The sequence below is a fragment of the Heteronotia binoei genome, chromosome 11 (genome assembly GCF_032191835.1).
Source record: "Heteronotia binoei isolate CCM8104 ecotype False Entrance Well chromosome 11, APGP_CSIRO_Hbin_v1, whole genome shotgun sequence".
In the NCBI taxonomy this organism is placed as follows: domain Eukaryota; kingdom Metazoa; phylum Chordata; class Lepidosauria; order Squamata; family Gekkonidae; genus Heteronotia; species Heteronotia binoei.
In genome coordinates, this window is record NC_083233.1 from 78,862,250 (window position 1) to 78,876,603 (window position 14,354).

General features: G+C 51.7%; 1 protein-coding gene across 1 annotated transcript in view; it reads left to right on the forward strand.

Annotated features, from left to right (window-relative positions):
• Positions 1-14,354, forward strand: part of MLXIP (MLX interacting protein) — a 76,682-nt gene that overhangs the window by 46,168 nt on the left and 16,160 nt on the right. Inside the window, exons 7-12 of the mRNA XM_060249167.1 lie at positions 1,428-1,511; positions 3,270-3,364; positions 6,071-6,701; positions 10,053-10,174; positions 10,287-10,473; positions 12,383-12,507. Coding sequence (XP_060105150.1) covers positions 1,428-1,511; positions 3,270-3,364; positions 6,071-6,701; positions 10,053-10,174; positions 10,287-10,473; positions 12,383-12,507 — 1,244 coding nt within the window. The remainder of the gene's footprint in view (positions 1-1,427; positions 1,512-3,269; positions 3,365-6,070; positions 6,702-10,052; positions 10,175-10,286; positions 10,474-12,382; positions 12,508-14,354) is intronic.

The window sequence follows — 14,354 nt, forward strand, 5'->3', positions numbered from 1 at the left end:
GATGCTCTGTCTTCCTGGTGCTGGGAGAAGGGGCAAGAATGGGAGGGCTTCTAGTGCCCTGGCCCCCGCTGATGGACCTCCTGATGGCACCTGGGTTTTTTGGCCACTGTGTGACACAGGGGGTTGGACTGGATGGGCCACTGGCCTGATCCAACATGGCTTCTCTTATGTTCTTATGTGACACAGAGAGTTGGACTGGATGGGCCACTGGCCTGATCCAACATGGCTTCTCTTACGTTCTTATGTCTGGAGCTGTGATGCTCTGTATTCTTAGTGCTTGGGTGGGGGGCAACAGTGGGAGAGTTTCTAGTGTCCTGGCCCCACTGATAGACCTCCTCAGGGCACCTGTTTTTTTTGGCCACTGTGTGACACAGGGGGTTGGACTGGATGGGCCATTGGCCTGATCCAACATGGCTTCTCTTATGTTCTTATGTCTTGGGCACTGATGCTCTGTCTTCCTGGTGCTGGGGGAGGGGGCAAGAATGGGAGGGCTTCTAGTGCCCTGGCCCCGCTGATGGACCTCCTGATGGCACCTGGGTTTTTTGGCCACTGTGTAACGCCAAGTGTTGAACTGGATGGGCCACTGGCCTGATCCAACATGGCTTCTCTTATGTTCTTATGTCTGGGGCAGTGATGCTCTGTATTCTTAGTGCTTGTGGGGATGGGACAGTGGGAGGGCTTCTAGTGTCCTGGCCCCACTAGTGGACCTCCTGAGGGCACCTGTTTTTTGACCACTGTGTGACACAGAGGGTTGGACTGGATAGGCCATTGGCCTGATCCAACATGGCTTCTCTTATGTTCATGCTCCTGATTATCATCCTTGGGTGCACAGAGACCATGCAGTTGGTGGCCAAGGCAGCGGTGCCCCTAGGGCTGTGTGCAGGTAGTGCAGGCAACAGAGCGTAGTCCACGGGAGAGCTCACGAGAGGGTGCTGGTGGGAGGCCCACAGGTGAAGGGGAGCAAAGGTAATAAGATGGTGGATGGTGCGACCCTGGGCACTGTCTGCCCCGGGCCCCTCGAAACCTGGACCCAACCGCAGTGTATTGAAAGTGCCGGAATGAATCTTGAATGGGCACCTCCAGGCCCTATAAAGGCAACCGCTCACCTGTAGAGCCATTACAAAATGCATCTCCTGGCAGAAGAGCTGTAACGCATGTCTGTTGAACCACTCACTAAACCCCCCACTCCAAGGAGGTCCACAAAAAGTATTGGGCATTTTCTGTGCAGGTACTAATTATACCTTATACTGCTTATCATATTATATAGCTAACAAAATGTGTGGCACTTCAAAGAAGTGAGCAGTGACTCACAAAAGCTGATCCCCCGCAGCCACAAATGTTGTTAATCTCCTGGACTCTGGCTCTTGCGGACAGACTTAACGTGGCTACCCGCCTTATTGTTCCTTGTTTGTGTTTGAATCTTCCAGCTCACTTAGGAAATGCCGACATGATCCAGCCGGGACTTAGTCCTCTCCAGCCCAACTGCATGGATACTTTTGAATTTTTTCAGGGTAAGAATTCTTAAATAACATTTTTTGAAAGCACTGGATTTCCCTATGAGGAAAGGTTAAAGCGCTTGGGGCTCTTTAGCTTGGAGAAACGTCGACTGTGGGGTGACATGATAGAGGTTTACAAGATTCTTCATGGGATGGAGAAAGTAGAGAAAGAAGTACTTTTCTCCCTTTCTCACAACACAGGAACTCGTGGGCATTCAATGAAATTGCTGAGCAGTCAGGTTAGAAAAGAGAAAAGGAAGTACTTCACCCAAAGGGAGATTAACATGTGGAATTCACTGCCACAGGAGGTGGCGGCGGCTACAAGCATAGCCAGCTTCAGGAGTGGATTAGATCAACATATGGAGCAGAGGTCCCTCAGTGGCTGTTAGCCACAGCGTATTGTTGGAACTCTCTGTCTGGGGCAGTGATGCTCAGTATTCTTGGTGCTTGGGAGTGGGGGGGCGGGAAGTGGAAGGGCTTCTAGCCCCACTTGTGAACCTCCTGATGGCACTTGGGGGTTTTTTGGCCTCTGTGTGAAACAATGTTGATGGGCCATTGGCCTGATCCAACATGGCTTCTCTTACGTTCTTATGCCAATGTTACAGCGCCGCTGTCTACTGACAGTGTTTTTACGCACTTTAGAAATTCAGAAAGAGGTAGTTGTGCTAATGGGAGACATCCTGTCATTGAAGAGAGCTTCCCAGTTTTGGGTTGAGTGGTGAGAACTGTGCTAACCAAGGGAGTTCCTTAAAGAAGAGTTCTGACCGTTCAGCCACTCTTGGTGTTTGTTTGCAGTTAACGTAGCAGCAATTATAACAACTGTTATGGCCGACACTAGGCAATTTTCAAACATTAATAAATATCCATTTCCACGCTGAAGTTCTGTTAGCCCATGAAGTCCAACTGAAGACCCCCGGGTGCTTTTTATTTCTCTGTTTCAATTTTTAGAAAATCTTCAACAGTGGTGTCAGCTTCAAAATTATATTTGGACACCAAAGGAAGAATGATGCCAGCTACAGTTATTGCTATTATTTCCTCATCTTCCTTTCTAAAATCTCTAAACACTCTCATAGAACCAAGCTGATGTAAGGATCGAACGCAGGGTCATGAGCAGAGCTTAGGACTGCAGTACTGTAGCTTTACCGCTTTGCGCCGCGGGACTGCGCCACAGTCCAAAGAACCCCACAAGATGGTCTGTGGGCTGACACAACCCACCCCCCATCCCACTCTGGAGAAAGAGAGGCCCCTTCTTTAACCTCTCTCTCTCCCTCCCCCCTCCATTTGCCATGAAGGCTTTCCACTTTATTATCAGAATACTATTGAATTTTGGCTTTATTGTGTATATAAGGTTTTGTTTGTTTGTTTTTCCCCTTCCCCCTTCCTTTTTTGGGAAGTTAGTTCACCCTGTGCATTCCGTGCATTCTATAAGCTGAACTCTTTTGAACTCTTGTCAACGTGTATTCTGTGTAGGGAGTTTATTACGCAGCTTTTTATTTTGATCATATTGTCTTGTTGTCGTATCGACCTCTCGAACTTCGCCTGTCTGAGTATGATCCTGGGAGAATGGTATAGATGTGTTAATATAGGGTTTTTGTCTGAGGGAGGGGGGGTTTAAAGGGTTAAGTATTTTGTGAATATTTGACTGCACGCATATTGTTTTTGAAAGTTTAATTTTTTTTTTAACGAGAATGCAAGGATTTAGCGAAATACATCTGGAAGGTGAATTAGGACAGCCAGGGTCAGTAATGCACAACTTTCCCCATCTTTCTTCAGATCTTTTCTCATTCAACCGTTCCAATAACTACGCCATCCCCACCGTTCCGGCTCCCAGCACTGTCATGGGAGTCTCCTGCAGCCACCCCTCCCAGGTAAGGAGGATCCACAGACAGAGAGAGCCAGTTTGGTGTAGTGGTTAAGTGCGCGGACTCTTATCTGGAAGAACCGGGTTTGATTCCCCACTCCTCCACTCGCAGCTGCTGGAATGGCCTGGGGTCAGCCATAGCTCTTGTAGGAGTTGTCCTTGACAGGGCAGCTGCTGTAAGAGCTCTCTCAGCTCCACCTACCTCACAGGGTGTCTGTTGGGGCAGGGGGTGGGGGAGGTAAAGGAGATTGTGACCGCTCTGAGATTCAGAGTATAGGGTGGGCTATTAGTCCGATATAAATCCAATATCATCATCAAACATGAGGGTGTAAGATCTCTGGCTGTTAGGCTATTAACAGATCGATATTTTTTATAACTTTGCAGTAGGCTTCTTTCAGTTATCTGATTTTGAAACATGCCTTTTGTGTAACTCTGAGCCAGCAGAGCCTCAAATTTATCGTCTTCCGCAGCTTCTAGAAGACAGAAACATTGCTTATCACTATTGGACAGTGTCCCCTCTAAGCTGAGTTAGTGTGAGCCAGCTCACATTTTTTTAGCCTCCAGCTCACACCTTTTTGTCTCAGCTCAGGAAAAATGGCCCCAGGGCAAACTAATCGATGCAGCAGCTCACAGCTTTAATACCAGTAGCTCACCAAGTAGAATTCTTGCTCACAAGACTCCACAGCTTAGAGGGAGTGTTGCTATCTAGTTGGGATAATTGCACATTTTTACTTCAAGCGTCTGTGTGGAAGGTGAGCTTGAGGAGGCGCGTGGCTTTTAGTATTATTCCTAGCTGCGGTCACCTGTGGTGGGTAGGAAAATGTCCCCTAGATCAGTGGCTCCCAACCATTTTGGAACTGGGGTTTCGTGGAAGACAATTTTTCCACAGACCGGTGGGGGGTGATGCTGAGGTTTTTACTGCCCTCACGTGCATGCCCCATCGCTGCCCCCCCTCATGGGGGTCTTTAAATGAAGGGCAGGCAAAGGTCGCTGCCGTGCTGCCCCTTCGAAGGGAGGCAACCTCGGAGCGAGGTCGTGTTGCCTCTTTTGTCCGCCCGGGTCCTGAGCGGGCAGAAGGGGCAGCAGGACGAAAGCGGCGGTGCAGCACGTCTGTCTCACTTCGCGGCCCAGTTGCTAACAGGCCACGGACTGGTACCAGCCTGCGGCCCAGGGGTTGGGGACCCCTTGCTCTAGATAACCAGACAAGGAAGCTTTTGTAAATTGAAAGAATTAGTGGTGAATTTCCTTTAGGCTCTCGGAGGGCTCTGAAGTGTTTTTGTAATGGCTTTTGCATCTCAGCTTCCCCTCACGGGGAAGGCGGAGGCGGCTCTCCATTCCCCGCTTTATCCTCACGGCAATCCCGTGAGCCCAAAGAGACTGTGATTGACCCAGATCGGCCCAATAGCCAAGCCAAGCACTTGAACCTGAGTCTTATTGGTCTCCCACGGGCTGTAATTACTGAGAGAGTTATATTTTAATAGGAAGGCCGGTAGCAAAAAAAGTTCGGGGGCTGTAGCTTTTGTGGTGTTATGTGCAAGGTTAGGAGGGGAATCGGTTAGGGAGAGGTGAGGGCCTTCTTAGACTCGTCTGCAACTTGGAAGCACAAAAAAATCTTGCCTCATATTGGCCTTCCCCGGGGCTTTTTTTGTAGCAGGAACTCCTTTGCATATTAAGCCACGCCCCCCTGATGGAGCCAGTCCTGCAAGAAGAAGAAGACTGCAGATTTATACCCCGTCCTTCTCCCTGAATCAGAGACTCAGAACGGCTTACGATCTCCCATATCTTCTCCCCCCACAACAGACACCCTGTGAGGTGGGTGGGCCTGAGAGGGCTCTCCCAGAAGCTGCCCTTTCAAGGACAGAGGGGCCTACAATCTCCTATATCTTCTCCCCCCCACAACAGACGCCCTGTGAGGTGGGTGGGCCTGAGAGGGCTCTCCCAGAAGCTGCCCTTTCAAGGACAGAGGGGCCTACAATCTCCTATATCTTCTCCCCCCCACAACAGACGCCCTGTGAGGTGGGTGGGACTGAGAGGGCTCTCCCAGAAGCTGCCCTTTCAAGGACAGAGGGGCCTACAATCTCCTATATCTTCTCCCCCCCACAACAGACGCCCTGTGAGGTGGGTGGGACTGAGAGGGCTCTCCCAGAAGCTGCCCTTTCAAGGACAGAGGGGCCTACAATCTCCTATATCTTCTCCCCCCCACAACAGACGCCCTGTGAGGTGGGTGGGACTGAGAGGGCTCTCCCAGAAGCTGCCCTTTCAAGGACAGAGGGGCCTACAATCTCCTATATCTTCTCCCCCCACAACAGACGCCCTGTGAGGTGGGTGGGGCTGAGAGGGCTCTCCCAGAAGCTGCCCTTTCAAGGACAGAGGGGCCTACAATCTCCTATATCTTCTCCCCCCACAACAGACGCCCTGTGAGGTGGATGGGGTTGAGAGGGCCCTCACAGCAGCTGCCCTTTCAAGGACAACTGCAAGAGCTCTGGCTGACCCGAGGCCATTCCAGGAGGTGCAAGTGGAGGAGTGGGGAATCAAACCCAGTTTTCCTAGATAAGAGTCCGCACACTTAACCACCACACCAAACTGGCTGTCTGGGTCTACAGTAAGCTTCAAGAGGACTGGCTACATCAGGGGTGTGTGGCCTAATATGCAAAGGAGTTCCTGCTACCAAAAAAAGCCCTGGGCCTCCTACTGTTTCTCTCTCTCTCGCCAGGCTGCAGAGCTGTCCTCGGGGCCTTTAGCTAACTCGCTCCCACCTGTGAACCTCGGCGAAGGGCTTGTTGCCACCGCAGTGCCTGCCTCCACCATTCCCGGCTTGGCTGACGTCGGCGCTGACCTGGGCCCGAGGACCGGAGACTCCTTCCTGCATACACCGGGCTTCGGCGCCGAGCCACCTCTGAGCGGGCACCAGCCGTTCCTGCCTTCGTTCCCAGCACTGGTGCCGCTGCTTCAGCAGCCGCAGCAGGTGCCCTTGCCGCTGGACGCCGGCATGTCCTCCCCGGCCCCCTTGTTTGCTTCCCTGGAGGCCCCGAAGCTGGGGCTCAGCAAGTCCTCCGTCATCACCCACACAGCTTCGGCCACCCCCACGCACAATGTCCCCGCCACCACCTTCAGCCACAGCCCCAGCAGCCTCCTGGCAACCCAGCAGCCAGGGGCAGGCGTGCCTTGCAACCTGACCCTCCAGACTGCGATTGCCCCAGGGCAACCTCTGCTGCAGCCCCAGGGAACCTTCGCACTCCCCTTGGCTAGTGCCGGGACTCGGCCGAAAAAGCCCCAGAAGATTGTGCCTGCTCCCAAGCCGGAAAAGGTGTCCATAGTGCTGAAGAGCGCCTTCCTCGCCCCAGGTGAGTGACGTTCTTCCTTTTGGCCTGATCCAACATGGCTTCTCTTATGTGACACAGAGTGTTGGACTGGATGGGCCACTGGCCTGATCCAATATGGCTTCTCTTAGATTCTTATGTGACACAGGGTGTTGGACCGGATGGGCCACTGGCCTGATCCAACATGGCTTCTCTTAGGTTCTTATGTGACACAGAGTGTTGGACTGGAGGGGCCATTGGCCTGATCCAACAGGGCTTCTCTTCTGTTCTTATGTGACACAGAGTGTTGGACTGGATGGGCCCTTGGCCTGATCCAACATGGCTTCTCTTATGTTCTTATGTGACACAGAGTGTTGGACTGGATGGGCCCTTGGCCTGATCCAACATGGCTTCTCTTATGTTCTTATGTGACACAGAGTGTTGGACTGAATGGGCCATTGGCCTGATCCAAAATGGCTTCTCTTATGTGACACAGAGTGTTGACTGGATGGGCCATTGGCCTGATCCAACATGGCTTCTCTTCTGTTCTTATGTGACGCAGAGTGTTGGACTGGATGGGCCACTGGCCTGATCCAACATGGCTTCTCTGATGTTCTTATGTGACACAGAGTGTTGGACTGGATGGGTCACTGGCCTGATCCAACATGGCTTCTCTTGGTATAAATAATTTTTATTAAGTTTTAACAGGGAAGATTAGGGGTTTGAGGGAAGGATCAGGGATTAGGTACAGAAAATGAAAGAATAGATTACATTTATTACTACATCAAGAAAGAAAAAAAAGTATAATTCATTATACCTGCAAGTACCCCAAAGTAGTACATATTACCTTTAAAGTCTGCAAACTTTTTGATATACTATGTAATCCTACTGTTTAGTGGGAAATTCCGGATATTTATCTGTCAAAGCTGTGCTCATACAAAACTACATCTATATAGCTTTAATCTACACCAAACAACAAAGGAAGAAGAAAAAGAAAAGAGAGAAAAGTTCAAATTCTGGTCTTTAATACTATCTTATTAGGCAAGAAGTTTCTGTATATAACAACAGCAGCTGTATATTAGCAACATTTCTCTATCTAAGTTACAACGGAGTCTCAAGGTTAACAAAACTAAAACCAGTTTCTCATTAACCATGAAAGGCCTTTGAATTAACTGAGTACAATTATAATGCGCATGTCTTATTAGCAATTGTTGATAACTTTAGGGACCTACTTGAAAAGCTAGCTCTCTTTAACAAGCAAAAAGGGTGGATTTTCTAAGAGAACAAAAAATAAGCAAGGGAGGAGTTTTTACAGCACTCATCTCCAACAACATGACTTCTCTTAACCTGGAGCATAATTATTAATGGGTCTGAAAGCCAGAGACAGACAGAGGCCCTTAAGGTCTTGGCCTCCTTACCAGATCAGGCCAGCCTGTAGTCTGGAATCGTTCCTCTTGTCATGATCATATGACGAAGGAGTAATGAAGAAAGAGGATTTTTTAAAAAAAAAAATGCTAATTCCAAACATGTTTATGTTGTTGCCATATGTGTTAAAAGGTCCGTTCTGCACTCTTGCCTATGAAACCAAACCTTCTGGATCCCTAAGGCAGGGTGTCATTTGTTATGAGGGCCGGATCTGACATAAATGACACCTTGTCAGGCCAGGCCATATTGGGCTGGGCCATATTTAAGATGAGATAGCAGAGATATAAACTTTATAAAGGTCCCAAACACAATTACAGGGTTTGTTTTTTTTAAAGAACAACCTTAAAATAAAACATGCTTAAAACGTTAGCACTTGTTGGTCTAAAAGATGCTTTCTTTATATTTCTCCCACGGGATCCAAGGAGCTGGGCAAAGGAAGCTCTGGTTCTTTCCTTCCTTCCCCAGGAGACCAGGAGGGGGAGGAGTCTCAGCCAATAGAAGGAACAGAGGCTTGGCTCAGTAGCTCTGCTATGTGACTGAGAGAGCCTGGCAAAGCAAGCTATTCCTCCCCCCCCCTTCATCTATAAGGGAGGACCCTCAGCTAATGGAGAAAATACAGGTTTTGCTCTGTAGTTCCTATGTGATTGAGCAAGACTTTGCAAAGCAAACTGGTATGCAGAAGGAAGCAAGAGAGAGAGAGAGAGAAGGAAGCAGATGACTGTCAGTTCAACACCCCTGCCCTAAGGTGTGTTCACATGACCACTTCGGCATGCATTGATTTGGCAAACTGAGTGGGCTTCTGCCGTGTGCTCCGTGCATTGCATGCACATCCACGCAGCCTTGCGACCAGCTTTCTCTCTGCGAGGCTGCTGCTCGGCTTGAAAGCCTGGTCATTACAATGGTTTAAATCTCCCACGTGAGGCTCCTGTAGCAGCGTCACATCTTCCGGCGCACAGCTTCTAAAGCAACGGCTTAACACTTATCAAAGATGGATTATCCAGGACATTTTGATAGAACACCAACGTGGTAAGAACCGTGTGATCTCCATGGTTAAGACAGCTGGTTGAGCCTGAGCTGAGACATTTCCTGACCCAGCTAGCCTGCTCCCAAATTGGATTGAACTGAGCAGGCCACCGAATGTCCTGCACGTCACCCACAGCATGCCCTGGGCTGGGATCCAACTCTGCCCACCTGTCGGCACCACACAGCCCTCTCTTCTCCTGCAGAATGACAGTGCAAAACATAGAAGTTCAAAGGCATCTTTTCTTCACTGCAAATGGGAAATGAACTACTGATTGACTCTGTTGGGAGTTGAATCTTTGGGTGTCAGACATGCGGCCCAGGGGCCAAATCAGGCCCCTAGATGGCTCCTATCAGGCCCCCAAGCAACTGGCTCGTCTGCTTCCTTCTCTCTCTCTCTCGCTTCCTTCTGCATCACAGCTTGCTTTGCCAGGCTCGCCCAATCGCACAGGAGCTACAGAGCCTCTATTTTCTCCCTTGGCTGAGGCTCCTTCCTCTCCAGGTCCCCTGGGGAGGGAGGGAAAGAGCCAGAGCTTCCTTTGCCCAGTTCCCCATACCTCATGGGAGAAATACAAAGAAAGACCTTTAAGACCAACAAGTGCTATTGTTTTAAGGGTTGTTTTATTGTAAAAAAATTTAAAAAAACAAACTTTAGTCATATTTGTCTCTGTCCTTTAAAAAGTTTGTTATCTCTGCTACCTAATCTTAAATAGGTACAGACGTGGCCTGGCCCGACACGGCTCAGCCCAGCCGGACATGGCCCAGCCCGACGAGGCCTCGTTTATGTCAGATCCGACCCTCATAACAAATGAGTTTTGACACTCCTGTGCGTACATCATCGGGGGTTGGCCGGGGAACACCAGCCTGGCCTGTCGCCGGAAGCTTCTTCCCTGGGATGCCTCCTTTCTCTCCCTTTCCTTTCCCAGTTTTAACTTCCATTCTCTTTCTCAGCTGCCTTCCAGGGACAGCCCCGAGCTGTGATTGTCACTCCAGCCCCCATGAAGAGAGAGAGCGTTTTGGCCACAAGGATCTCCCAGCCCAGCATGGTCATCGCCCCATCTGGACTGGCCAGAGTAAGCCGGCGGAGACTGTTTCCCTCTCAGTGGAAGGGGGGTGGGGACAGTCCCGTGTCAAGGGTCCCTTAGACGCACCTTGCCTTCTCTTCCTTCTGCCCTCTGTCCCCAGGCGCCCCAGGCTACGGAATTCCACGGCAGCATTCTGCTCAGCCCGGGCCAGCAGTCTCCGAGCCCCCAGCCTGGCCCGGCCGCCGTTCCACATCTCTTCTGTCCCAGTGTGAGGCAGGAGGCCTTGGTGAAAGGCGAGCAGGCCGTCTCCCGCAAAACCTGCCCCCAAGTCCCTTCACCTGTCCCCAGTAAGTAGAACGGACACCCATCTGGGCCTCTGTTGATAAGTCTGCGTAGCCGGGGCGGGGAGGAAAGGCTCGTGGTCTTCTTGTTCTCAGAGCTCTGGTCTCTTAGGCCACCGCCCCACAGGAAGGGTAGAAGTGCATCGACTTCACTGGGTCTGCGCAACGGGGAGAGGGCTGTCCAGGCTGGTCGTCCTCGCAAGCAGGAACGCACAGGAATGCAGTTCCAGCTGGCTTGGCCTAACACGCAAATTAGGTGTGGCCTAGTATGCAGATGAGTTCCTGCAGGGCTTTCCCCACAAAAAGCCCTGTAAAACAATGGTGCTGTCAGAGGGTGTGGCCTAATATGCAAATGAGTTGGTGCTGGGATTTTTCTACAAAAAAGCTCTGTGTGAAACAATGGTGATGACAGGGGGTGTGGCCTAATACGCATATGAATTCCCGCTGGGCTTTTTCTACAAAAAAAGCCCTGCGTGAAACTGGTGATGTCAGGGGGTGTGGCTTAATACGCAAATGCATCCCTGCTGGGCTTTTTCTACAAAAAAGCCGTACGTGAAACAGTGGTTTAGGGGGTGTGGCCTAATACTCAAATGAATTCCCGCTGGGCTTTTTCTACAGGAAAGCCCTGCATGAAACAATGGCGATGTCAGGGGCTGTGGCCTAATATGCAAATGAGTTCCTGCTGGGCTTTTTCTACACAAAAGCCTTGCTCACAAGTATGTTCATGGGTCCAAATTAATGCATTCCAGAAAAGCAAAGTGCAGTCTGCAGAACAGCTGGGTCTGGTTTTGATTGAAAGGTTTGTGCTGTGCCTAGCGATCAGCTGGTCTCCAAAGTGTCTTATGAGAGATTAAAATGGGACAAGTTTCTGGAGGCACCTGGCTCTGGGGGTGGGGGGCACAGCTGAGAGGGATGCGGGAGGCAGCGGAAGCCCCTTCTGACCTCAATGTTCTTGTACAGGGGGTGGCCAAACTGTGGCTCAGGAGCCACATGTGGCTCTATCACACAGATTGTGGCTCTCGAAGCCGCCACCTCTCTGTTGGCCAGCTTGGAGAAGGCATTTCTCTCTTTAAATCACTTCTTCAAGCCAGCCAGCCAGTGGCTTGGAGAGTGCTTTTAAAGTTAAAGTTGCTTCCTTTTCACCTCTCTCCTTCCCTTCCTTTCTTCCTTCTCTCAAACATCTGACATTGATGTCTTGTGGCTCTCAGACGTCTGACATTTATTCTATATGGGTTTTACGTGAAGCAAGTTTGGCCGCCCCGTTCTTGTCAGTGCCGCTGACCATCACCCTTCGAGGCAATTTGTACAGCCAGGCCACTGCCGTGTGGAGTTCTCTGTACTGCAAATGGATGGTGGGGTGGGCAGGCTCCCCCTCCTCAAACCCAGCAGGCCTGTTTTCTCCTGGGGGGCCTGTGCCTGTTTTTCTTTGGGGTTTCAAGGCCATCAAGGGCGGGAAGTAGAGAGAGAGAGAGGCTGATGTGGCTGGAGGATGCCACGCCCTTTCTATAAAGTCTCCAGATGACATAGATTTTGTCTCTGCAGCAACCTTCTCAAGTGGATTCAGGTGGGGGGGCAATGTTGGCCTGAAGCAAGAGACTCACTGGACTCAATCCCACCCCCTTAAGTAGGTTAGTCTGAGGCAGTGACTGACTCAAGGTTGTCCAGTGAACTTCAGAACCGGCTATGTGGAGGCTTGTCTCCTAGTCAAAAACACACACACACCCCAGCTCCCTCCTTCAAAGACTGGTGGCCTCCTTGGCAAACAAGCCCCCCACTGGCCCTAGAAAACCACCTTTCCAGAACATCCATCGATACCCCGAGTCCCTAATTTGGGAAGGAGCCAGTGCTTGAAGAACAGGTTTGCTTTAGAGAATTCCCTTTGGACCAAACTTGTGTGTTTCTCTCTCTGTTCCAGGCAGAGACGGCCAGCCATCGGGGCAGGCTTCCCCTTGCACCTCCGAACAAAGCCCCAGTCCCCAGTCCCCCCAGAACAACTGCTCAGGGAAAACCACGGCTGACCCTCAGGTGGTTGTTTTTAAGGTCTGTTCTTTGGCCCTTTCTTCCTTGGGTTGACACACTGCGGGATGGGAAACGTTAGCTGTGCATGGTGTGTGACGGGCCGGGGCAGAGGAAGGGATGTTGCACACAGGTTGGCTTGTCTGGGCCCTGAGATGCTGATCCCACCAGCTGCTGCCGCTAAAGGGTGTGTGTGTGTCTGTGTGTGTCTGTGTGTACTTGTTGCCCAGCCCTGGAAACTCTCAGCATTTAGCCTCCATATCAGCAAAAAACTGGCCCTGTGGGAGTGTCCTGCGTCAGCATCCCTTTACAAGTGGGAAAGCCTTGAATTCTCCTACTACGTTGTATCCTGCAACCAGGGTCAGCCCGCCCACCAGGCAAACTAGGCTTTTGCCTAGGGCACCGACGGGGTGAGGATGCAGAAATCAGCTCTTGCCCTTGCCTGCCCCCTAGGCAAATCCCAGTACCTCCCCCTCCCTGCCTTCCTCACAATTTTAATGCCCAGGAACGCCTGGGGCTCTTTAAAGGCTGCCCTCCCCAACCGATCAGCTGATCGGTGGGTAAAGTGGCACAGAGGCTGCCGGCTCCTACGCCGGCCTTCCGGTGCACTCAGGATATAACACTGGGGCAGCAGCAGCGACGGGAAGGATGAGAGAGTCACTGAAAGAGCGGCTGTGCTGCTGCTTCCTCCTCACTTCCTTCCCACTTCCCTCCGCTGTGCTGCTGCTTCCTCCTCACTTCCTTCCCACTTCCCTCCGCTGTGCTGCTGCTTCCTCCTCACTTCCTCCCCACTTCCCTCCGCTGTGCTGCTGCTTCCTCCTCACTTCCTTCCCACTTCCCTCCACTGTGCTGCTACTTCCTTCCCACTTCCCTCCGCTGTGCTGCTGCTTCCTCCTCACTTCCTTCCCACTTCCCTCCACTGTGCTGCTGCTTCCTCCTCACTTCCTTCCCACTTCCCTCCGCTGTGCTGCTGCTTCCTCCTCACTTCCTTCCCACTTCCCTCCGCTGTGCTGCTGCTTCCTCCTCACTTCCTTCCCACTTCCCTCCGCTGTGCTGCTGCTTCCTCCTCACTTCCTTCCCACTTCCCTCCGCTGTGCTGCTGCTTCCTCCTCACTTCCTCCCCACTTCCCTCCTCTGTGCTGCTGCTTCCTCCTCACTTCCTTCCCACTTCCCTCCGCTGTGCTGCTGCTTCCTCCTCACTTCCTTCCCACTTCCCTCCGCTGTGCTGCTGCTTCCTCCTCACTTCCTTCCCACTTCCCTCCGCTGTGCTGCTGCTTCCTCCTCACTTCCTTCCCACTTCCCTCCGCTGTGCTGCTGCTTCCTCCTCACTTCCTTCGCACTTCCCTCCGCTGTGCTGCTGCTTCCTCCTCACTTCCTTCCCACTTCCCTCCACTGTGCTGCTGCTTCCTCCTCACTTTTTTCCACTTCCCTCCACTGTGCTGCTGCTTCCTCCCCACTTCCTTCCCACTTCCCTCCACTGTGCTGCTGCTTCCTCCTCACTTTTTTTCCACTTCCCTCCACTGTGCTGCTGCTTCCTCCTCACTTCCTTCCCACTTCCCTCCGCTGTGCTGCTGCTTCCTCCTCACTTCCCTCCGGGCCGCCTTACCCGCCGATCAGCTGATCGTGGGGGGGAGGGGCAGCCTATAAAGAGCCCCAGGAGCACAGTGCTTCACTGCCCATTCCTGGGCATTAAAATTGTGAGTGGGGGGAGGAGGAGGCGCTGCAGAGGGGGTGGGGGGAGCGGCGCGGGAGGGTGGGTGGGTGGGCAGAAAGGCTGCCTGGGGAGCCATGCGCCCTAGGGCTGGCCCTGCACACAACAACAGCCTCTAACCCCCAACTGCGCCATCCAAGAGGCAGAAAGCCAAAACCGG